Consider the following 23663-nt stretch of genomic DNA (forward strand, 5'->3'; position numbering starts at 1 on the left):
AAGCCAAGACCCAAAGGATCTGAAGAGATGATTTAGAATAGAATGCATCATGAATATTAATCATTCTTTAACAGCCAGCCTTGGCTCCCTTTCGAGATGATTTAAAGTAGAATTCGTCAAGTCTCTCTCCAGCTGAGAACTGCTAACAGATAATGGTGCCAGAATGCCACAGGCGCCGTGCATTCACTAAGAAAGAAATGTACAGAAAACTGAGAGCAACATGTCCAAGCCACAGCGTAAGGCACACCCGCCCGGGAAGGGAGAAGTGACAGTAGGTCGGACAGTTCAGAAGGAAAATGGTGACACAATAGCAGAGGCCAAAAGCATGGACTCTGGCCAGGGCCGGATGGTGCAGTCATACAGCAAACACTTCAGTCAACTTTGAGGCAGAGCCAGAAACAACAGCGGGCTCTGAGCGCCCCCCCCCCCACCCCGTGTGTGGACCATCCATATGTGTACACAGCCCAGAAGGCAGGCAGGGTCATGTGCAGGCTGGTGAGGTACAAGGCACCACGTAGGCCCACATTCAGTCTTCCAGCCTTGCCTTGAAACAGTAGGCCGTGGGGAGGGTCACATCTGTGTGAACAGAGGATCCATCTCTGCAGTGGGCCCTGGGAAATGCTGCTCTAGCCCCAGGGCCCTCCTATCCCCTCCCGTGGGCCCAGGCCCCACAAATGAGCTGGAATCTCAGCTACCACAAGACACCTCTGCCCCATCTAATGACACGGCAGGCCACTTGGAGAATCTTTTATTGTCTTAAAACATCTGGCATTACAAGTAGAAAATACAAATTACGCTTTTTAAAATAAAGGAATGACCAATCTGGTAAACGTTTTGTTAAAAAGTTTTAAGGAGCTGGAGAGTAAACACTTCTCCTTATCAAAAAGCAAGACGTGCTTCCTCTCCACCTCTCTTCCACCCCCCAACACTCCCCCAGCAGAAGTGTAAACTTCTCTTACATACAGCACATCTGGAATGTCTGTATACACACACACATACACACACACACACACCCGGCTCCCCTCAGGCAGCAGCCCCCCTGCCAACCCAGGCTGCCCCCAGATGCCCAGACCAGGCAGTGGCCACAGCCCAGCAGCACCATGAACATGATCACAACTGCTCAGCGCAGGAGAAATGATTCAAATATCTTATTTTGGGGGGACATTACCCCAGCCCATGAGGAGAGCCGGACAGCAGGCTGGGCAGGCGAGGAGGTCACCTTGGGTTGGTTTAAAGGGAATCCCTTGAGAAACTAAAAAAAGGGGGGGAATCCTACATTCACAACATCTATTAAAAGGTGATTGCTGGAAGGGGGTTGGGTGTGCGAATACGATCCCCTCCGGAGGCAGAAGGCACTTAATTCAAGCCAACTCAATTCCTCTTCCTTCTGCCCCTTTCCTCTCCTCTCTCAGAAGCTGTGGATTTCTCAGGGTGGAATGAAACAAAGTTTTCAGGAGAGATTACAGGAAGGTGGCTGGGGTTTCCCTCCCTTCAGAGAAAGGAAGCACTAAGGCCGACGACAGTTTCTCAAGGCATCGGCAGTGACGGCAACACACACACACACAAAGAAGTCCCTGGGCAGAGATCTTGGAGAAAAGAACCATCCTGTCCCCAAATCTAACTACCACAGTTCCCAAAGGCTGGGCTTTCACAAGCGGCCTCACGCTGCTAGGCAGGTCACCCTCCCAGACAGGCTTCTCCTTCACGGACACAGCAAAGTTTCTGTCAAGTTTATTGATGTTGGGTTTGATCAGCTCTTAGGAGAGGGTCTGGAAACAGACCCCAACCTTAGGGCAGGAGAAGCTAGGCCGAGTCCTGATGGGTTCGTTCTGATGTTTTTCTGATGGTGTTTTCTCTCCCACAGAACATTAACCACCAATGTGATGACCCCCAAATTACCCCCTCTCTGGAGCAGCCACCTCTCCTTAGAACTGGGCTTCTAAGGGTCTTACGATTCTAAAAAAAAAGTTAATATCCTGAATAAGCTTTCTTTCCGTGATAATTTGGCAGGCCCTCTCCCGGCGGGCTGGAGGGGAAGGGGGAAGACGAGGCACCACGGCTCTCCAGCAGTCTCTCCCAGCACCAGTTCCCACAGCCTGCGAGGGGGGCGGGGATGGAGCGGGCGCCCAGTGGAAGGTGCCATCTTCCCCAGCTAGACCATGCAAGCTCTTGAGTGGGTTCCAGATGGCAGAGGCCCTGCCGTCCGAGCCCCCAGTATTCCAGCCGGTTCCCTCTGTGCCGGCGGTAGGCGCTGACGGAAGAGGTGGGGAGTGCTGTCTGGTTCCCTGAGTCGCCACCACCTTTCCTCTCAGAGCTGCTCCTCGGACACAGTGGTGGGCGCTTTGCTGGTATTGCTCTCCTCCTCTTCCTCCTCCTCCGGGAGCTTCTGCAAGGCACAACAAGGAAGCAGCCCTTTGGGTGAAGAGGAACAGGACTCCACGCTTGGCTGCAACAGCAGCCTGTCAGGGATGTCATCGGTGGGAAAACCAAGAGCCAGAGGCCCCTCAGCAGCCCCAAGAGCAAACAAAGGGAAGTAGAGAAGCAGCACCCAGCCTCTGCCAGTGTGCTCTCTAAACACACACACCCTCACTGTGTCATCAAAGAGAACAGCCAGAAAGGCCAGCTCTCTGTGACACCACGGCCACCACAGATGGGCCCGCTCCGAGTGCCACGGTTCAGGCTCCCTCTGGGGCCTACGAGAGAAGCAGAGCCCACCCTCCCTCCCCATTCTGACTGCCTAAAACTCACCTGGACTGACCACTGAGTAGTTCTCCAAAGTGTCAGCTCTACAACCCCCACAGAAATTCTGACTACCTTCCTTTGGAGGCGGCCCCCATCATGAGGAATATTATTATAGTGTGCAGGGAATGGAGGCAAGAGAGAATTTTTGTAAAGGCAGGATATAAACTCAGTGGCTAAAATTATGTATATATACCTTATACCTAGGGAAGAAGACTTTGGGTCAGTCTGGCTTTGACTTTGTTGGGGAAAGATGGCCCAGGATTGGCAGAGTCCTGTGGCTCACACTTGTTCAGGTGAGTCTGGAATTAAGTGTGGCCTGGAAATGATCCTCTGGGGTGCCTAGGTGTATGCTGTGCCCTGCTTCTCACCTCAAGCACTCATCCATCAGCGGGAAAGCCTTGGCACAGGCACAGCATTGCACCATCACCACTCGAGAGCTCAAGGGACATCTATAGGCCCAGTGCCAACTGGACACATCGTGCTTCTCCCCCAGGGACTGTCTCAGGCCTAGTCCGCAGCTGGGGCAACAGCTGTAGAAACCCAACCTGCCCATTCCCTTGCAGGTTCCTTGCCAGCAGCTCAGCCTCAGCCATGAGTAGCTTCCATTCAGGCCACCAGCCACCTGCTTACGTCAATCAAGCAGCCTCTCGCCTCTCGCTCACGCACACGTGCACGCCCACGCACGCCTGCCCCCTCCGAAGCCAGCACTTTGAAATCACAACCAGAAACAGAGATTAGTGGGGGCAGAAGTACAGCCGCTGTCTCTAGCGAAGAACCACGAACTGGAAGAAAAACGGAAACCCAAACCAAGATTCTCATTATCTCAATTAGCCATTAGCCCCAAGCTAGACGTGTTTTTTTTTGTTTTGTTTTGTTTTAACAAAAACTGTGTATCTCACTGATTAGAAAGAACAGCTCTGGCCACATCTGTTGGGTGCCCTATCTTCAGCTGGCACTGATCATGAATTTGTGTGCTGGTGGCTGGGTCTCCCTTACACGGACTGCCATGGGGTGTGTAACAGTGGGTTCCAGAGGAGAGAGGCTCTGTGACAGCCCTGCCTTCCCAGGGTGTCAGCCCACCATGATTCTGACCCTTCCCGTAACAATAAGCTTCCCCAGGTGCAAGGGAGGTTCAAAGGCACATGGTGAGTTATCCAGGGACACAGACTTTGGAGTACCGTCCCGGGATTTGTCTCCTTACTCCTACTTGGTGCTATCTCCTATACTCCAAACAGAAGATGACCCAGCCAACAACTCCAACCTTGACTAACAAACCTGCTCCCTGTGCACCAAGATACGGCCACGAGAATAGTGAAATATTGCAACAACCTAAACATTAAACAAGAGGAAATGAAAATATATCTATGTGGATACGAGGTGGTAGCATGTAACTGTGGAAAGTTTGTCAAACTACTGTTAAGCAAACAAGCAGGTCAGGACCCCAACCTGCACCCGAAGACTCCCAGAAAACAACCCTGAACGACGGACCACAATGTTAATCTCCAGGTAATCTCCAGGTACTAGGGTTATAGGTGACCTTTTCTTTCTTCCTGTTTGCCTACATCTGCCTACATCTGCCTACATCTGCCAACGCAAACACAGATTACAAAGTAAACAGCAAAATCTCCTATCCCTTGACACAAGATGCCACATTCCAAATTGAAACCTTCTCACAAGAAATCTCTCCTGTTTTATTATAGGCATCTTGTTCCCAGGCTCACTCTGTATTCCAAACCCTGACGCCTCCTTGTAGTGGGGCCAGGCGAAAGCCCATCCTCATGGAGGCAATGCCAGGGTCCTCATGCCAGTCTAGAGAGCAGCATTTCGGCTCCAAGGCCTTCCCTGTCTCCCCACTGAGTTTCCTGCGCTAGGCTTTGCCCTCCCCATGCTACCCGCTGGCCCGCCAACTCCAGAGTGTGATCTCAGAAGACAAATAATCAATGAGAGCTTGTCACCCATCTGCCAACATATGTCCTTACAATACTAAATATACTCTTTCGGATACCATTTTTGCCTCACCAACTGGCAAGCTTTTCCAAAATGATAAGGCCTCCGTGTTGGCACTCCTACACTTCTAGAGCAATATACTTTGATAGTGTTGATAGGACCTTTCTCGACAACAGTTCAGCAACATGTACCAAGATCTTAAAAATGTGCGTGAGCACTGATCCATTTCTCAAGGAAATAGTGTGCTTGGGAACATGCACAAAGATTCAGCTTCCAGGACATTAGTCATGATATTGTTTATAACAATGATTGTGAACAACCTTAATGTCCACAGACAGCAAGACTGTTAAATCATGGTTTATCCATGTGCACTCGTTAAAACACTGTGTAGAAATTAAATTAAATTAAAACACTGTGAGAAGTATGTTATAATGACCTGATAAGGTATTCACAAGTAAAAAAGCAGAAGATTCCATCTTTGTTTAAGAAAATTTATATATTCATATATACAACAAATATAGATATAGATATACATACATATTATATGTAGATATAGACGTGTAAGTAATTGTAAAAAAACAGCATTTCATCTCTAAGTGATGATATTACAGGATGATTTTTAAATTTTGTATACTTTTCTGTATTTTTTTTAGTTTTCCTACAAAGAACATGTATTATCTCTGTAATTACCTCTGTAATTTTGGGGTGGTTTGTTTGTTTTTTAAGTAATATCCCACTTTTCCTCCTCACATTTGAAATTGCTTTCATCCTGGCTGATTTGATACCTAACATTTTGATTGAAATAGTCCCTAGCTGATTAAAGCAGATGGGATACCCTCTTGTGTTCTAAATCGTACCCCTGGTCCTCCCCCGTCTACCACCGTCAATGCCTACTCCCTGACTTGCCCTTTGTGAGCCCTGTTGGAAATGCACTGGCGCCAGCCCCTCTAGCTCCACTGCACTGTCTGAGGGGCTGGAACACGCCAGGAGAACCACTGCCTTGGGGCCACCACCACCACATTCGAGGTAAGCTCCCACCTTTCCTCTCCAGCCACTGAACCCTGGGCGAAAGCAGTGGGGCTGGGGTCTCGGGACTTGTCTCAGGATCCAAGGAGGGGTTGCTGCTCAGCAGACTGTGACAACAGTGACATACTCTGGGGACCACAGCAGGGAGGCCAGGAGAAGGGAAGGAAGCAGAAGAGGCCAGGAAAGAGCATCACAGCAGCCATGCTGAACACTCACCCAGGAAGCTCTTGGGCGCCATGTTTATGCGAGTTGAGCTGATCTCATGGCCTCCAGAGTGGGAGCCCCCCGGAGTGGGAGCCCCCCCGGGCCCACCCATGCTGCCACAGCCTCAAACAAAGCCTGGGACCCCGCTCTCAGCCCAGCAAGCTTCCACATACTCACATTCTCAGGAGTTTCTTTGTTTGCTTTCTGCCTCCGGAGATCTGCCTTAATGAACGCTGAGGTCAAGAGATTGAGAAAGAACACCAAAACACAGAATTAACAAGAGACCAATGATGAATTTCACCCAAGAGAGGGAGTCCTCACTTCCCAAAGGGTCACAGATATCTCAGACCTATAGATATCCCAGGGAGATGGAGGTTCCCCCCACCAACTTGACAGAGCCTGGGGATCACTGATGTGCCTGACAGACAGAAGCCAATGATGACCTAGGCCTTCATTTATATATCCGTTATATTTGCCAGGGAATTTGCACATGTTGTGCTAGTCCTTACAACAACTCCCATTTTATAGTTTAAGAAAGTGAGCCTTCCAGAAGTTGGTCCACTTGTCCAAGGTCAAACAGCTATGGAGGTCAGTGTCACAGTCTAGGATGCAAACATGGGTCTTTTGGCACCAAATTCCAGGCTCATTCCACCAAAACATGCTATTGCCCCTCAAACACATTTCTTTTTTTTTTTTTTTTTTTTTAAAGATTTTATTTATTTGACAGAGAGAAATCAGAGCTAGGCAGACAGAGAGAAGGGTAAGCAGGCTCCTGCTGAGCAGAGAGCCCGATGCGGGGCTCGATCCCAGGACCCTGAGATCATGACCCGAGCTGAAGGCAGAGGCTTAAACCCCTGAGCCACCCAGGCGCCCCCTCAAACACATTTCTTAATAAGCCTTCCCCTCTGCCCCTCTGCAAGTGTACCCCCGATCTGTATGATCAATCAAAACACTGAGGTCTCAAATTGCCAACAGCCTAAGCCCATGAGCAGCCTAAGCACCATCTCGTCTTAAGGCCCCAACTCACCAGTGAGGGCTGCTCCAAGGGTGAGGAACACACAAAGAAAGATGTTCCCAGGCATGGTTCCGTAGTTGTCAATAATCTGGCCCTGGGAGATGGTGAAGATGATCCCGAACACCTGGAAAGGCACAAAGAAGACTGGAAACAAGGGCCTGGCCAACTAGCCAGGCGGGAGCACTGAGCTGTCATGATACAATGCCAGCGGCAGCCCAGTCAAGTAGGGAAAAAAGAGCCACTGTTTTGGGGCCACCACCAAATAAGAGCCCTACCTGGGCAGATACATTCAGGAGGCCAGATGATATGCCTTCTGATTCCGGGTATGTCAACTCCACAGCAAACTCAAATCCCAGCGGGAGGTAGCCAGTCATGAAGAAGCTGAAGGCCAGATCACAGAAACAAGGTGGTGGAGAACTTCAAGAACAAGAAGGATAGGGAGCCCACCTCCCCCCTTAGAACTCCTGTTCCTGCTTTGTTTCTGGTCACCCAGATATTCCAGGCCATCCCTCTGGTGACCAAGGAAAGAGATACCCCTGCAGGTCAGGAAGAAGTTCCTATGGAGACTTCATGTTCAGGAGCCCCATGGGTGTCCCCTGCTTCTTCTATGCCCAACCATCAATTACTGTCCGCATTGGCAGAAGGGATGGGGGCTGCCTGCGGTGTTCAGCCCTCAGCCGAGCCTCATCGGTCCGCAGGCCCTGTGCTGGCAGTGGAAACTCCCTGGACACTGAACAGCATCTCCCTGCTCTCTGGGACCTGGAAGGAGAATCTCAGTGTCCTCCTTTTTCCCTCTGGAGGGTCACCAGCTGAGAAGGACTGAATATCTGTGTATCTCTGTCTCTTGTCTTCCTCTCTCTCACACACACTCATGTAGTGCCCACAGGAAAATAACGGGGATGTGCAGCTAAGCAGAGACCCCCATGGAAGGTGTGCTTTCCTGCGCTTTCTCATACAACAGGTCCAGAAAGTTCCAACTCTAATTTCTTACATCTGTACCACACTTTGGGCTACTTTCACACTTATCTCTCACTCCTTGAAACAACCCTACAAGACAGGCCACTCTTATCTTCATTTACAGATGTGGAAACTGAGACTCAGGACGGTTAGGCGATGCACCTGTCATCTAAAGGTCAGCAGCAGAATTGGGACCAGGACCCAGACTTCCTGATTCCTAGCCCTGTGTACTTTTTCTGCCCACCCCACTGTCCCAGGCAGAGCTACAAGAGGCTCTAAACATTTCCTAGCCCCTCCCTGAGTTCTGTGAAGGACAGACTCCATCCCAATGGCATGGAAGCCCCGGGCAGCCTTTTGAAGTGTTGCAAGTAAACAAGACCTCTGGCCACGATTTCCACATCTCCAGAGATCAATGAGAAGGCAGAAAAGGGACAAGTGTTGCTTCCGAGGATGCTGGCAGCACTAGGAGCCACAGGATGCTGCTTTCCTGCTAGACAGGTCAGAGGTCAGACTTACCCCATTGTGCCAGCGGTGATGAACACCACCCACAGGTATCCCAGGTTCAAGGTCAACGTGTACACCACCATGCCCACTACCGTCATGATGTAGACCACCAGGGTTGTCTCTCTAAAAGCAGAGACAAAGAAGTTGACTCGTTGGCTTCTGACTATAACAGGATCATTCATTCATTCATTATACAAGTATCATTTGGGCACCTGCTATGTGTCAAGCCCTCTGCTGTGTGCTGGGACATCAGTTCCCACAGAACTTTCTGTCCATAAAGTTGATGGACACTGAACCAATGATCACACGAATAGTTATTTAAATACACTGTGGCCAGTGCTACAAAGGGCAAGTCCAGGAGAGGATGAAGCCCTCTTGATACATGTGTGTGTTTGACTCCTACAGAAACCTCTCAACAATATTACACTGCACCCCAAGCAAGAAGGGCACAACCCTCTCCTTTCCTCGTCCTCCACCAAAAAACAAACAAACCAAAAAACCACAGAACATCAGCTACGGTGAGGCAGCAGTGGCACGCAGGACTAGCTCAGAAGCCACCTCCTTCTGCCGGTCTGCTTTGCCCCAAAACCCCATGGCCGTGGCGGGCAGTGAGCTGAGTTTTTAGATTCTCTGTCATCCGGAACTTCCTCTTGCCAATGGCGCAGGGGCAGTGCAGATTTTTTGCCAAACCCGAACTGCTCCGCTCCAGACAGCAGAAGCTAAGCGAGAACATTCTCCAGCCCTGAACTAAGTGCTCGAGTCCAAAGCCCAAGTGGGAAAGCTCTGCCCACTCCCCATGACATTCCCCTCTGCCAGTCCCCTCAGGAGGACCAGCAGCCGTCTGCTGCTTCCTGTCTGGGGTTCGCCCTGCTTGCGCCCCTCCCTACATTTCTCCTCCCAAGTTGCCCGCTTGTGACTCTGCTGCAGCCCCACCCCTGCCACCGGACCTATGTTCCTCTCCCTGCCCTGCTGATGGCAGGCTGCGAGCTCCACCAACCCCCTGCCCGCCTGCCACGAAATGAGCACTCAAACACTGAAAGCCCTCACTCATCCCCCCCTGAAACCAGAAACACGGTGGGGGCGCCAGGAGATGTATACTTTGGTTATATCAAACTAATCCCGCAATTTTTGGATGCCAGGAATTCTGTTAAGTGTTTCACGTGCATTTATTGTCTCACTCGAGCCTGACAAAAGCCCCACAAGAAACGTACGACGACCCCTAATTTTGCAAATGAGGAAACTGAGGCACAGACCCCTTAGGTTAATTCAGAGTCACCCACTGAGTAAATGCAGAGCTGGGATTTGGACCCAGCCCTGGGATCTGAAACCTACGCTGCTCTTTCGACTGCTGGACACAGGACCTGATATATTCACACACTTAGACACACTACGTGGTTGTCTCTTTGGAAAAGCTCAAGGCCAGAGGCTGCAAAGGATGCCCCTCCCACTCGGGGCTTCAAAGCAGCTGCAGAGGGTAGACGGGCATCCACATCCCCCACCCTGCACCTGCGTCTGGTCCCACCACCCCACAGCAGACAAGTTCATGGATACCCGTTTCTTCTGCTGGCCATACAAGCTCCCCTCTTGCCGAGTTTGCTTAACCACAGCTTTGTTTTAAACCACTGACCCATTTAGAAAAACTCTAAGTCGTCCCAGCCTCAAATAACGGGACATGACCCACCCTATTTCCAGCCTCCAAGTCAAACGGGACAAATCTGGGAGCCTCAGGGAGAAGAGAACGGGGCACCGAAATGCCCCGATCACAGAGCATCTTTCTCTGCCTGGGCCATAGCTCAGGGTGAAGAGGATCTCACACTGATGGCAGGAGCTGGGCATCAGGGACACTAGGAAACGGTGGTGTCTACATTCTGAAGTGTGCCCTCAGCCCTTTCCCTGTATTTTCTAGTTCTTCTCAGTCATCTGGTTGCACATCCCAGCCCCACCACCGTTCCAATCCCTTCCTTCTCCCGCCACAGATTGAGCCCCGGGAAGAGGGACACTGCTGTTGACTGGTTTTGGGGGGTGGCCAGTCCTCACTGCACTTGGGCCGGGCTGAAGCAAGCCACTGACAGATGGCAGAGACGAGATGGCAGCCAAGCTCCCCCAGCAGTCATTAAGCCAAGCCAGACTCCACGTCGCATTCAGCCAGGCGGCCACATCCCCAGGGATGACCTCAACTGCCCTTTGTCTGGGGTAGCCAGAGTCAGACCTAGTCTGACCAGAGCCTCACAGAAGCGGGTTTGTGTGACAGAACAGGTCTGCCACTGTCTGTCGCCTCCAGACACAGGGAGCGTTGGAGGCCTCGACAAAGCAGCCACCCTGCCCCAGGGTAGGACAACCCTGGCAGCTCCCCAGCTGACCCGCATTAATCGAGCACCCAGTGTATACACAGCACTGGAAAGGAGCAACAAGAAGGGAAGGGTGTCAGGTCTCCATTCTCCAGAGCTTTTCCTCTAAGCCTGGCTATTGGCTTGAGGCACTGGGTGGGCTGCTTTTGACAAAGGCGGTTTTCCCCACTGACCTGGCAGCCATGAGGATGGGGCCCAGGAATCTATTTTTAATAAGCATCCTGGATGAGCCTGGCATACACTAAAATCTTAGAAAGGCTGCTCGGGGCTCCTGGAAACACGCTGGGCATTCAGGCCCCAAGCCCACCACGGTATTTACGAAGGAGGTATAAGCAGTAGTAAGATAATACGGTGTAATCCAGAGGAAGCCCGTCCACCTTGCTTAACCCCAGGGAGCCAGGGGAACGGGGCAGGGCATCACTTCCTCATCGCCATTCTTTGGGGTTTCCATTAACTTTGCAACTGCTGGCATTTTTCTACCTTTGGTTTCATTTCTCCCTCGTCTGCCCCTTTTGCAAACTACATGGGGGGATGGGGAAAGAGTACTGGGCTAGGCCTCACGTCTTCCATCTCTGATTTTATCAGGATCCCCCACGGAATGGGTACTATTTCCCTCATTTAATAAATGGAGAAACTGACGCTTAGAGAAGATAAATGTGAACCGCTCGGCCACTGAGATCCCCCAGCTGTCGCACCCAACCCTTTGGAGCCAAATTGCTCAGGAATGTGTCATTTCAAACAAGGGTCCCCAACTGTCAGTCCAAGAGGAGGACACTTACTTGTAAGTTTTGGACCTATCCAGCCAGATGCCTGAGATCACGGCCCCAAGCATTCCTGCAATGACGATGGTCAGGCCGATTCTTCCAGCATTCACTTCTTCCCCCTGGGAAAACCACAGCCCCCGTGATCACCCAGGAATGGGACAAGACACCAGACAGCACAGTCAGCAGGAGGTGACGGGGGAAAGAAAGGCAAGTAACTCAGGCTCCATTTGAGCTGATTCTCTGAACGCACCAGGGTAAGGTGACCGAACTGTCCCAGAGCCACTCTGAAGTAGATCTTTTTTTTTTTTTTTTTGAAGTAGATCTTTTTAAATTTAATCTTTATGGCAATGCTTTTATCTTATTTATCATTATCCCCATTTCACAAATGGGGAGACCAGAATACATATATCCAAATACTCTGCGCTTAGTTGTTTTTTTTTTTATTTTTGAGCTATTAGTGCCAAAAAGAATAGGAAGATGACAGTTATATAATCTCATTTCAAAATTCCCCACTGTGAGGTTAGAAATCAATATTCTGCGCTTTACAGATGAAAACACACACAAAAAAACAAAAAACAAAAAAACAAAAAAAAACAAAAAACAAGATACAGTGAGATGAACCTGCTAGGGGGAGGTCTTGAGGCATTTATTAAGAACAGAGCTAGGATCTGAACGCAGACCTGTCAAACTCCAAAATGGGAACATGTTAGCCACAGTGGCCTACCACCTCTGCAAGCGTGAAACCCCTGTCCTTTCTTTTTTTTTTTTTTAAGATTTTATTTATTTATTTGACAGAGAGGGAGATCACAAGTAGGCAGAGAGGCAGGCAGAGAGAGAGGAGCAAGCGGGCTCCCCGCTGAGCAGAGAGCCCGATGCGGGCCTCGATCCCAAGACCCTGAGATCATGACCTGACCCAAAGGCAGAGGCTTAACTCACTGAGCCACACAGGTGTCCGGAGACCCCTGTCCTTTCAAAAGGGGGTTGGACCTGGGATTCCCGACTCCAGGACACACTGTATCCCACTCCTAGGATCCAGTCCTTGCTGGTTCTGAAAATATTTAAGAAATGCTTTCAGGGATGCCTGGGTGGCTTAGTCTGGCTCAGAACATGATTCCAGGGTCCTGGGATCGAGTCCCATAGTCAGATTCTTTGCTCAGTGGGGAGCCTGCTTCTCCCTCTGCCTCTGCCCCTCTCCCTGCTCGTGTGCACTCTTCCTCTTCTCTCTTTGACAAATAAATAAAATCTTTAAAAATAAAAGAAGAAGAAGAAGAAGAAGAAGAAGAAGAAGAAGAAATAGAAATGCTTTCAGTTGAGCAACCAAGAGTTCAAAATTAAACTCTGCCCCTATTTTACAAATTAAATCTTTCATACATTATCTGTATGTCTGTACATTTACCTACTGTACAGCTAGGCGCTATGCCATGTGCTTTTTACATACATAGAACATATGAATATATACACATGGGCACACACACATAGTATTAGTTTCTAATGCTAAAAAATAATCCTTCAATAAGTAATTATGTTTCTTTTGCAGAAAGGAGAATGAGAGTTCAGAGAGGCTAGCCAGCCTGTCACACAATTTAGAGCCACCAGAGCTAGGGCTGAGAACCAGGGCCATCTCCCTCCAAATCCCATAAGCACAGCACCATACGGCACTGTCTGGAATGGCGAGAGCAGGGTGCTAGGGGGACTAGAGTTAACCACTGCCCCAGCTCCGGCCGGGATGGACAGAGCTCTCACTCTCTTAAGCATGCTCAGGGGATTACCTTACCGGGTAGTGCAGGATCACCATGCGATTTAGCAGCGTGGACAAGGCATAAAAAGCACCAGCATTGAGACCTGAAAGAAGGAGGGAGACACACAGCATTAGGGGCAGCCTTCTCCTGGACCATTGCTAACGTCTCCCCCTGGTAGGTAGGGAGGTCAGAAGTCCTCAGCTTCACTGCCATTATGAGTGGTGTCCCCAGAAAGTAGGAGGCTACTCAAGACTCCAAAACAACCCAAAGTAACTATTTTAACCATTTCTCAGCCCACACCACTGCCCGCAGATCCCTTTAATCCTGCCCTGGAAACACAGGCGCTAGAAACATTACTCCCAGGTCAGAACCATCTGCGTTCCTCTCAAGTATTGACCTATTGACCTACAGGGTCAGCAGAACCACTGGACACCTTCCATCTCTTCCTGATGACCTGTCCCCGCTCCAGACTGCTCCAGGCCTCTGACCCGTGACATCTCTCCTTCTGTGGGTGGTTTCTCTTTTCTGTCCCCATTCTTCCTTCAGCTTTCTCTTCTGCCCAATGTCACACAAAATCTCATATCTGAAACCAGAAAGGAGCCTAAAGAGCATTGAGCTGACTCTCCTAACTCATCAATTCATCCAATGGATAAAAGGAACACCTAGAATATACCGTAAGAATCCACGAGGCCATTTATGCAAAGCTGTAGTAGCTTTGATGAGACTGAAACTGACCCAATGGCGATGATGATAATGATGATGATGATGATGGTGGTGAGGAGGAGGATGGTGAGGAGGAGGGTGAGGAGGATAATGGTGAGGAAGAGGATGATGGGGAGGATGATGATGGGGAGGAGGAGGATGGTAAGGAGGATGATGGTGAGGAAGATGGTACAGAAGATAACGGTGAGGAGGAGGATGGAGAGGAGGATGGTGAGAAGGAGGGTGAGGAAGATGACGTTGAGGAGGAGGATGGTGAGGAGGAGGGTGAGGAGAGTGGGGAGGAGGGTGGGGAGGAAGGTGGCAGTAGCACATATTTATGTACTAGATACCGTTAAGGTATCTTACAATCCTTATAGCAAGGTGGCTAATATTATCATCCCCATTTTATAGATGAGAAAAATGCACACGGTTTTAAAACAAATACAGAAAGTCACTTTATAATGCTCACCAGGGGTCTTAATTTTAACTAATTTTGAGGCTCACAAGTCCATCACTGGTACACTTGACATTAGATACCCTAGAAGACTCTAAGTAACAGGACACAGCTCACGAGCAGGGCAGCCTCAGGGGTTCCTCTTCCACGAAGCCCAGACCACGGAGCCTCCCAGAAGCCATCCTCTCTGGCCTCACAGTGTTGGCACGGGCGCAGGGAAATGTGGGTATGGCAGCCAACCTGGTTTAACACCTCACAGGAGCCACTACTGTTGGTGGGATCTCCACAGGCATAGCTTCGGGGCCCCAGAGATGACAGGCCAGTGAAAAGAGTCAGCATACTCAGAGAAGCACAAAGAATGGCCTCCTAGCAGATATGAAAAGGTCCCCCAGTCCAGACAGTCATTTTTATCACAAGGTCATTTTTATCATATGCATGTTGCCTAAATGTAGTTCACTTACTCCCTTTATCAGATTCCTAGAGGAATGAGACGCCCAGTTGAGTGCAGAAGAGTTTAAAAATACAGATTCCTGGGCCCCACCCTGGATCTACTAAATCTGATTTTCCTGAAATAGAGCTAGGAATCTGTAATCTAAAAATAACAACAGGCAACTGGGTGGCTCAGTCAGTTGAGCATCAGAATCATGATTTTGGCTCAGGTCACTATCTCTGGGTCATGAGATCGAGCCCTGTGTTGGGCTCTGTGCTCAGTGGGAAGTCCCCTTGCCCCTGTCCCTCCCCCCTGCCCCTCCCCCATTGCTCACTCACATATTCTCTCTCTGTCTCTATCTTAAATAAATAAGTAAGGGGCACCTGGGCGGCTCAGTGGGTTAAGCCTCTGCCTTCAGCTCAAGTCCTGATCCCAGGGTCCTGGGATCGAGTCCTGCATCGGGCTCTCTGCTCAGCAGGGAGCCTGCTTCCCCCCTCTCTCTCTGCCTGCTTGTGATCTCTCTATCAAACAAATAAATAAAATCTTTTAAAAATTTAAATAAATAAGTAAAATCTAAAATAACAATAATAATAATAACAACAGGGGTACCCGGGTAGCTAAGTCGGTGAAGTGTCTGACTTGATCTCAGCTCAGGTCTTGATCTGAGGGTCCTGAGTTCAAGCCATGCACTGGGCTCCATGCTGGGTGTAGAGCCCACTTAACAACAACAACAACCCTAGCCATTTCTTAGACTCAGTAGAGTTCATAAATAAATGACCTTGGGAATCCAGAAGATCCAAGACTAGGCCCAGGCTCCCAGGTTAACATGGTGGCAACTGGTAAGAGAAGGGGCTTCAAGACCATGAGAATGACCCTACGTTAGAGCTGCTCAATGCTGCTGCAAACCAGAATCACCTGGAATGCCTTTTAAGAGCAGATTCCCAGGCCCTCACCCAGACTTTCAAACGGAATTTCTAGGAGAAAGGCAGGGAAATTCAGGCACGCACTCAACACCCCAGACGATTCTGTCATCAGGCAAGCTTGGGAAACACTGATCCCAGATTCTATCTCTGAGTTCTGGATACTCTGTGTTCATTTCCCTTGGGCCCTTCCTGGACTTGTAGTAAACCCTCATTTTAAAGGGCCAGCCTCACCTTAGCAAAGCTCCAGGGAATCACAAGAAGGATATTATGCCCACTCTCAAGCAGGATCTGAGAGGAAGCACAATCACCCTCCCTAAACCCATGGGGGAGTGGGCAGTAGTAGTAAAGCCCTTGAAAGCACCAAGGGAAGGTGATAATCTTTCCATGTTGGGCTGTGAGTTTGGATGCCCAGCACTGGAAAATTATTCAGAAGGGTAGCTGAAGGCAAGGCTGGGGGACAACGTGGAAATGTGTTCCCTTTGAGGACATTCTTTAGAAGAGAAGCCTTTTCAATGACTTTTTTCAACGTGGCAATTGTTGTGCCATTGATGATAGGGCAATAGAGGAGGCCACGTGAAAGCAAGGCCTAGGGACTCAAGGAAAGGTTATTCTTTTATGCCACACCACTGCCCAACTCTGCTGATACAAATCCTAAGATCTGCCGGGCCCCCAGACTCTGACAGGCCTATAGAAAATATAGTTCCAGCCCTGGGTCTTCCTGCATTGCCAAACCTGGAGAAGGGGATGGGAGGTAGTATTTTACCAGAGGAAAAGGCAGTTTTTTATTCCTGTGATTTCAGCAATATCAAACACAAAACCCATCTCTGCTCCCTCCCCTCTAAACTGGACTGCCAGATTTAGGGGAAAAAAAAAAAAAAAACCACAACACATCCAGTTATAATTTGAATTGCAGGTAATACTTTTTCAGCATAAATATGCCCCAAATACTCCATGGGGCATGTTTATGCTGAAAAGAATGTGCTCTTTACCTGAAATTCAATTTAGTTGGACAGCCTTCATTATATCTCTCAAACCTATCTCTAAGGGTATGACCAGAGGCCCATAAGAAAAAGCCCCTGAAATTCCTCCAAAGCCCTCACCAGGCTCTACTCTGGGCGGCTGACTCAGCAGCTTGGGGAAGACTTGGAAAGCCACTAGAAAGACAGTACCGGACATCCCACCAGCTACGTGGGAGCTACTCCCTACCTGGTGAAATGCGGTTCAGACCCATGAAAGAATATAGGAAATCAAGTTCAACAACACAACAGCAATGTGGATTCATGCAGTATCTATTTGCAATTGCTTTAGAAGCTTTCATTTCCATTCAGAGCACTCCAGTGGGAACCAAATTTGATTCTTATTTTCAGAGATTTTTATTTCACGGGCACAGGATGGGTGAAGGAGGTACATTCAGTAATTTGGCAGAGCAGACATTAAAACTCAGACTCCTTATTCCTTACGTGCCAACTCTGAATTCACCACACCAGCATTCAAGGCTCTTACCCAAAGACATGTTCACCCACGTCCAGCAAACGTGCCCACGAAATGCTATCATCGGCTCGATTCAAGCCACATGCTCTTAAGTGCATGTAATTCAGAGGAAAATATGAACATCATACGTACAATATAAAAAAGTATGAACCATTTCCTTTTTCGAAGCCCAACCTAAAACTCCGGGGGGGGGGGCACTCGGGAGAGCTTCAAAGCATCTAGGTGAATTTATAGAGGGTTTTGTTTTGTTTGTAACTTGGAGCAAAGATTTAATTTGGAGGACAGCAGTGATTCTTAGGTGGATTGAGTCCCAAACGCTGCCTTTACATGACCTCTAAGCCTTAGAAAGACGCTAAAGTCAAGACCCCATCATTTCCAAATCCCAAAGATGGCTGGTCAATATAAGTTGATCCTGCTTCAAAAACCCCAGAATTCTAGATCTGCGTCTTAGGAGAAGGCAACTCCCAGGCAGCTGGTTTAGAGGATTGAACCTGAAGAAGGAAATACCTGCCTTAGGTAAACCCAAGGACCACCGAGACAAGTGGGGCTAAAAGAGCTCTGGCTTTGTCTCTAGATGTTCCTTTCTCCATAAGGACACAAAAATGGCATGGTGGTGAGGAAGATAGGCTTCGGCATCAGACAGACAGAAGTTTAAATCCAAGCTCTGTTGCTTGCTAGCTGTCCAATTGTGGGCAAGGAACTAAACAGAGCCTCAGCGTCCTCATATAAAATGGAATGGAGTTGAGAACTGATGTCATGGGATTGTTTTGAAGATTAAATGTGATAATCTATGTAAAGCACTTAACAGAGTGCCTGACACACAGTAATAGCTCAATAAAATTCTTTCCAAATCTGTTATTAAGCCTAAAAATCGTTTCCTCGTTGGTCTAAAGTTTAGTCACCAAGTCCAATTATCTATCATGGAAAAAGGCTTGCAGTTTTCTAACTATAATTAAATATATGCAAACATCCAGATTAGTTTAACTCTCTCTCACTGGAATAACCCCAGGCCTTTGACAGAAAAAAAAAATTAATAAATTCTATCTCTGCAATGGAGTCAAATGCTCCTAGAGACTCAGAAGCAAATTGTTTTTCTGGGTAGCACTATCCCAATTTAAATGACAATTTACTTTCACCCTTTCTCTCCTCACCTTCTAGGACTCCCATTATGCATATGTTGGTTTGCGTGATGGTTTCCCACAGGTCTCAGGGCTCTGCTCATTTTTCTTCTTTATCCTTTCTGTTCCTCAGACAGGATAATTTCATGTGATCTATCTTCAAGTTCAGTGATTCTTTCTGCTGCCAGCTCATATCTGATTTTGAGCCCTCCAGTGAGTTTTTCATTTTAGTTAGTGTACTTTCAATTCCAGAATCTCTGTTTGGTTCTTTTTTATTCCTGTCTTTATCGATATTCTCTATTTGGTAAGACATTATTCTCCACCTTTTTTTTTTTTTTCCATCCTTAGGCAAGGTTTCTTTAGTTCTTTGAACATTATTTATATTGTTGATTTATAATCTTTATTATGTCCAACATCTGGGCTTCCTTAGGAACAGTTTCTATTAAGTGCTTTTTTTCCCTTGTGTATGAGTCATTCTTTCCTATTTCTTTGCATGTCTCATAATCTTTTGGTAAAGCTGGACATTTTAAATACCATGTCAGCTCTGGAAATGAGATTCTCCTCCCTCCCTGGGATTTGTTGCTGTTGCTGCTGTTTGCTTGGTGACATTCCTGGACTAATTTTGTGAAGTTTGTATTCTTTGTCATGTACAGCTGCTGAAGTTTCTGCTACATCAGTTTAGTGGTGAGGTAATGATTAGACAGAGATTTCCTTAAATACCTTAAACCAGTAAGTCTCCACCTTTGCCAAGGACCTCCTCTGTATGGAGTCTGAGGCTCTCCTTCAATGCTCCAGCAGGGAGGTGTCAACCCTGCCTTAGCCTTCACTTCCTCCTTGCCCAGAGCCTCAAGGTCAGCCAGAGGTGAGAGTTTAGGGCTCATATGCATGTGGACTTCTATCTAGATTCCTAAGAATATGTCAGAGCTTTTCAAAGCTCCTATGACCATCTCATTCTCTAGATTTTTGTTTCAAGATTTTTGGCCAGCTTCCTGTTTACCTAAACTGGTCATTACTACCTTAGGCAGCTATAATGCTAAACAGTGATGATTTTCAACAAATGCCCTGGAAATAGTGCTCTTCCCACAGAGCAAGCTCTGAGTCAGGTTAAATAAAAGCAAGTCCTCTGAATGGGGCTCTTCTAGGGAACTGTCAGATATCAAATAATGACCTAGGAATGCGGTTTTTGGGGGAGCTCCAGAATTGTTTTCGCCCCATCAAGTGGCTGTGAGGCTGCTGGTTCTCACAACGACCATGGCTGCTAGGCTGCTGGTTGTCAAGGCTACCACAGAGACTGGGAGAGGCGGATTGGAATAGGGCAAGTTAAAACACAAAGCTCACTGTTCTTGCCGTTATCCAGTCATTTTTTTTTTCCTTGAATAAATGCCCCTTGAATTGTTGCAAACCTTTGTCTAAGAGTTCTGGAAATTTGATTTTGACAATGTTTGTCAGTGTACTTGTTGCTTTATGGAAGAAGAGATTATCCAAGGTCCTCACCCCATCATTCCAGAAGTGCTTCCCTATTTCCTGTGTTATCATTTAACCAAATAGATGAATATCCAGAAGTAGAGTATTAAAACCACTCTGCCAAATTAAAGACCCTATGAGCAACCAGCCATGCAAGAGCTGAAGGGGAAGAATTGCTTTGCTTCCCTGCCTATACACTGGGATCATTGCCCGCTTATCACCACTATCATCATCCTCACCCATAAAAAAATATTTATTAAGCACTCATCTGCCCTAGAATGCCAAGGTAGGCCTAAAATACCCTGATGTCAGATGAAATAAGATTTATGGTGTTCAAAAGTCAATGCACTTGAGATACTTAACTCAAGGAAAAGTGAAAGTTCTTGGAGCCATGCAATCCTGAATCTGAAAGGGATCCCAAAAGTCACGTGGCTTTACTATCCATCTATATAGCCTGATATTCTCCAAATATCCCCACTAAGTGATTGGTCCCATCTACACATGAGTGCCTCCTACTGATAGACAACTCACATAACTTCTTTAATTGGACATCTTAAGTATTGGAAAGTCTGTCTGTATATTGTGGGTGAAGGCAGAGACATTCTCAGAACGGAAAAGCTGGAGAGCATGAGAAATGGAGACCTGAGACCTTAAAGACTAATCTGTTCATCCAACAGTTTTCCAGGTGAGAGATCACTTATTTTTGTGATTGCCTGAAAAATAGGCGTGCCACTCTCCTGTGGGGGACACTACCTCTTCTCTCGTGCCTCCACAGATAAACACTCTAATTTAGATAAAGAGTATGATGATAAGACTAACGTGAAACTCTGGCATAATTCAAAAAGGGGTATAGGCATTAATTGTGTAGGCTTTGGAGTTAGATAAACCTGTATTTGAATTCTGCCTCTGCCAATGCAAAGCCGTGTCTTCTCGAGCTAGTTACTTAGCCTGTCTTGAGTTTAAGTTTTCTCCTCCGTTAAATAGGGAAAACTATGGTACCGACCTCACATGGGCGTGATGAGAGTTAAATAAATAAAATCATATATGGAAAGTCTTGGCACATAGCAAATGCTATTGTTATAAAAAAACAAGGTTAAAGCCAACTGGGGTTTCACTAAGCATAAATTATGTCAAACCAACCTCGTTTCTTTTCTTCTAATGGTTACTAAGCATGTTACACAACTGTTGACTCTTGATTTTTAACAAACTAACTAGTAGGGGTACCTGGGCGGCTCAGCCAGTTGAGTGTCTGACTCTTGGTTTCAGCTTAGGTCATGATCTAGGGGTCACGGGATCAAGCCCCGTGTCAGGCTCGCTGTTCAGCAGGGAGTTTGCTGCCCTCTCCCTCTCCCTCTGCTCTTCTCCTCACTCATGTACTTTCTCTCTCTCTCTCTCTATCTCTAAAATAAATAAAATCTTTTAAAGAATTTTAATGCATATTCAATTGTACCTTACCAAAAGCCAAAAAGGGAAATAAAAGAGGGATACTGTCTTATATTCAGGTAAAAAAGGAGCCAGTGTTACAAAATGACAGAGGATTGGTTGGGGACCGGTTTATGTGGCAAGACTCATATACGCATGCATTCATTCATTCATTCATTCATTCATTCACTAAATAACTGTTGGAGTGTCCAATCCAGGCTGGCTACCACTAAGGAACTATAAAGATGAAAAGCCATAAATCCCTACCCTTGGGACGTTCATAATCTAGGGGGAAAAGAGCCCTGGAATTTTCTTTTTAAATGGTAAGTGTTAAGATGCACCAGGAACAGCATAATAAAACAGATAAAGGTCACCTTTATAACAGTGATACTCAGGTAAGACCTGAAGGATCAGCAGGCATTTGTCAAGACAACTTGATTTGGGAGGGAATGCTTTTCTAGGTGACCTTCACAGAACATGCAAAGGCCCTGAGGCACAACTGACTCTTCTGAGTTGGCCCTCAGCAATAGCTTTATATACACACTTGGGATTTGGGAAGAGTAAGACACACAGACACATCAGGTCTCTTGTCTCACGTTACCAATTTAAATACACTCCTGGACACACATGTACCTTACCGTAGGTGATGACAAGCAGCACAAAGTTGAGGTTTTTGAAGAGCCGGACAATGGAACTTAAGTACGATGCATCAGGGGATGCCAAGGCATAGCTCAGAGATTGCGCCCTGCTGGGGGGGTGTTTAGGCTTCTCCTTGAATACTGAAAGGAAAGAAACAGAGAGATCACTGCAAATCCCCACGGCCCCACCCCTGCAGAGCTAACACATGGACAAGAGAAAAAGTTAAGACTCAAAAAGGAAATATTAATTCTACAATTAAATCCGTCAGTCCCTCTTTCTTGAAGCTGTTTCTCACCACCTGTGGCTTTTTCTTCATGGCCTCTGGATGGCTGCACTCCCTGGGCCTCCCAGGCAGCGTTCGAGGGTCAAGGAGTCCCATAATCAATCAGCAAATAACATATCACAGCGCACTGAAAATAACATAATAGCAATACATGGAGAGAGAGAAAGTGAGAGGTGAGGTTTGGGGATTAGTGAGCCCAGTGAATGGCTTAGCACCAGAGCTCCTCCCAAGGGGGAAGGGACTGTGCTGCCCATGCTTAGCAGAGAGCCTGGCACATGGCAGCCAAGGAATATTCCCTGAATAAGTGAAAAGATCTTCTTCTGTTGGAAAAAACCTCAAGTGGATTCCTAGTTTGTCAAATTCTGACTCTAATGTCTGCCTCATGAAGAGACAAGAGAATTAACACATACCCCTGCAGGAGGGATAGGAAGGACTGGGGAGAGACAGCGCGAAAAACATTCAGTTTGTATTTGATTTCCAGCACAGCTGGTACAATCCGTTTGATGGCATTGATCACTGTTCAGGTTCTGGGGGCAGACAAGTGTAACCAGTTGTTTCGTTAAATTGCTTCCCCCCCCAAGTTGGGTCCAGGCAAGCTCCATGTAGCTTCTCCACATGCCATGAGAATGCTCCTGAAAGGTCAGTAGACTGTCTCTAGTTAGAGGAAGCTCTGGACGTGAGGTTTACTCTCTTGAAGATCAAAGGGGCCCCCCATCCAGAAAACCTTCCAGCCCTAATTTCAGAGCCCTGCTTCCTCCTTCTCCAGAAATACTCCTGGATTACTTCCTGGTGTTGGAAACCGTTCATCCATTGTCTTGTCCCTTTGCATGAGGGGAAAGAAAGCAAGGCAAGAGGCTATTTCTCTTCCATTTCTCCAAGGGCCTGGAGAAACCACAAACCAGAATTCAGATCAGATTTTTCAGTTCTTTACTCAATTAGCCACTCTCTGGCTTGATAATAAAACGTCAAAACGAAGAAATATCTTACCTTCGGGATTTCAAATGCAAAGAACCACGCGCTCATCCGCTACGAGCACAGGCATTTGAAGCTGGGCACGTTACAAGTTGAAACTTAAGGTCTGGTTGAGTAAGAGGGACCCTGGGTGGACTGTTTTTTCCTGCGTCCATCCACAGCCCCGTAGCTTCTCCCCTTCCCAGAAACAGCAAGTCCTCCACCCAACATATCCTGCCAGCTTCGAAAAGCCATCAGACTTTCTCATCTTGGAGCCCAGGGGGAGAGAGTGACTCAGTGAGAACAGTGGAACGGGGTGCACGATCATAGAACCGGAGGTGGGGATGGCAGGGAAGAATGAGACCTTTACCACGTGAGAAGGAATGTTAGGAAGAAAGCTGGTTAACTTTTAAAGGCGAATGACTAACTGAAAATTAAAAAGCCTCTACTATGCTGTTTCTGAATTTATCACAACACATGTAGTACCATTCAGAAGATAAAAAGAGGATATATAAATATATTAACCAATATCTCAATGAT

The 23663-nt window shown here is 47.5% G+C and overlaps 1 protein-coding gene across 1 annotated transcript in view; it reads right to left on the minus strand.

Annotated features, from left to right (window-relative positions):
* Positions 1-733: 733 nt before the first annotated feature.
* The window catches only part of FLVCR2 (FLVCR choline and putative heme transporter 2), a 50839-nt gene continuing 27909 nt past the window's right edge, over positions 734-23663 (minus strand). Inside the window, exons 3-10 of the mRNA XM_080808585.1 lie at positions 21889-22029; positions 13282-13349; positions 11523-11626; positions 8408-8518; positions 7210-7315; positions 6947-7058; positions 6097-6152; positions 734-2386 (exon numbers count right to left, since the gene is read on the minus strand). Coding sequence (XP_080664711.1) covers positions 2309-2386; positions 6097-6152; positions 6947-7058; positions 7210-7315; positions 8408-8518; positions 11523-11626; positions 13282-13349; positions 21889-22029 — 776 coding nt within the window. The 3' untranslated portion in view covers positions 734-2308. The remainder of the gene's footprint in view (positions 2387-6096; positions 6153-6946; positions 7059-7209; positions 7316-8407; positions 8519-11522; positions 11627-13281; positions 13350-21888; positions 22030-23663) is intronic.

This window comes from Martes martes, assembly GCF_963455335.1.
Source record: "Martes martes genome assembly, chromosome: 7".
NCBI lineage: Eukaryota > Metazoa > Chordata > Mammalia > Carnivora > Mustelidae > Martes > Martes martes.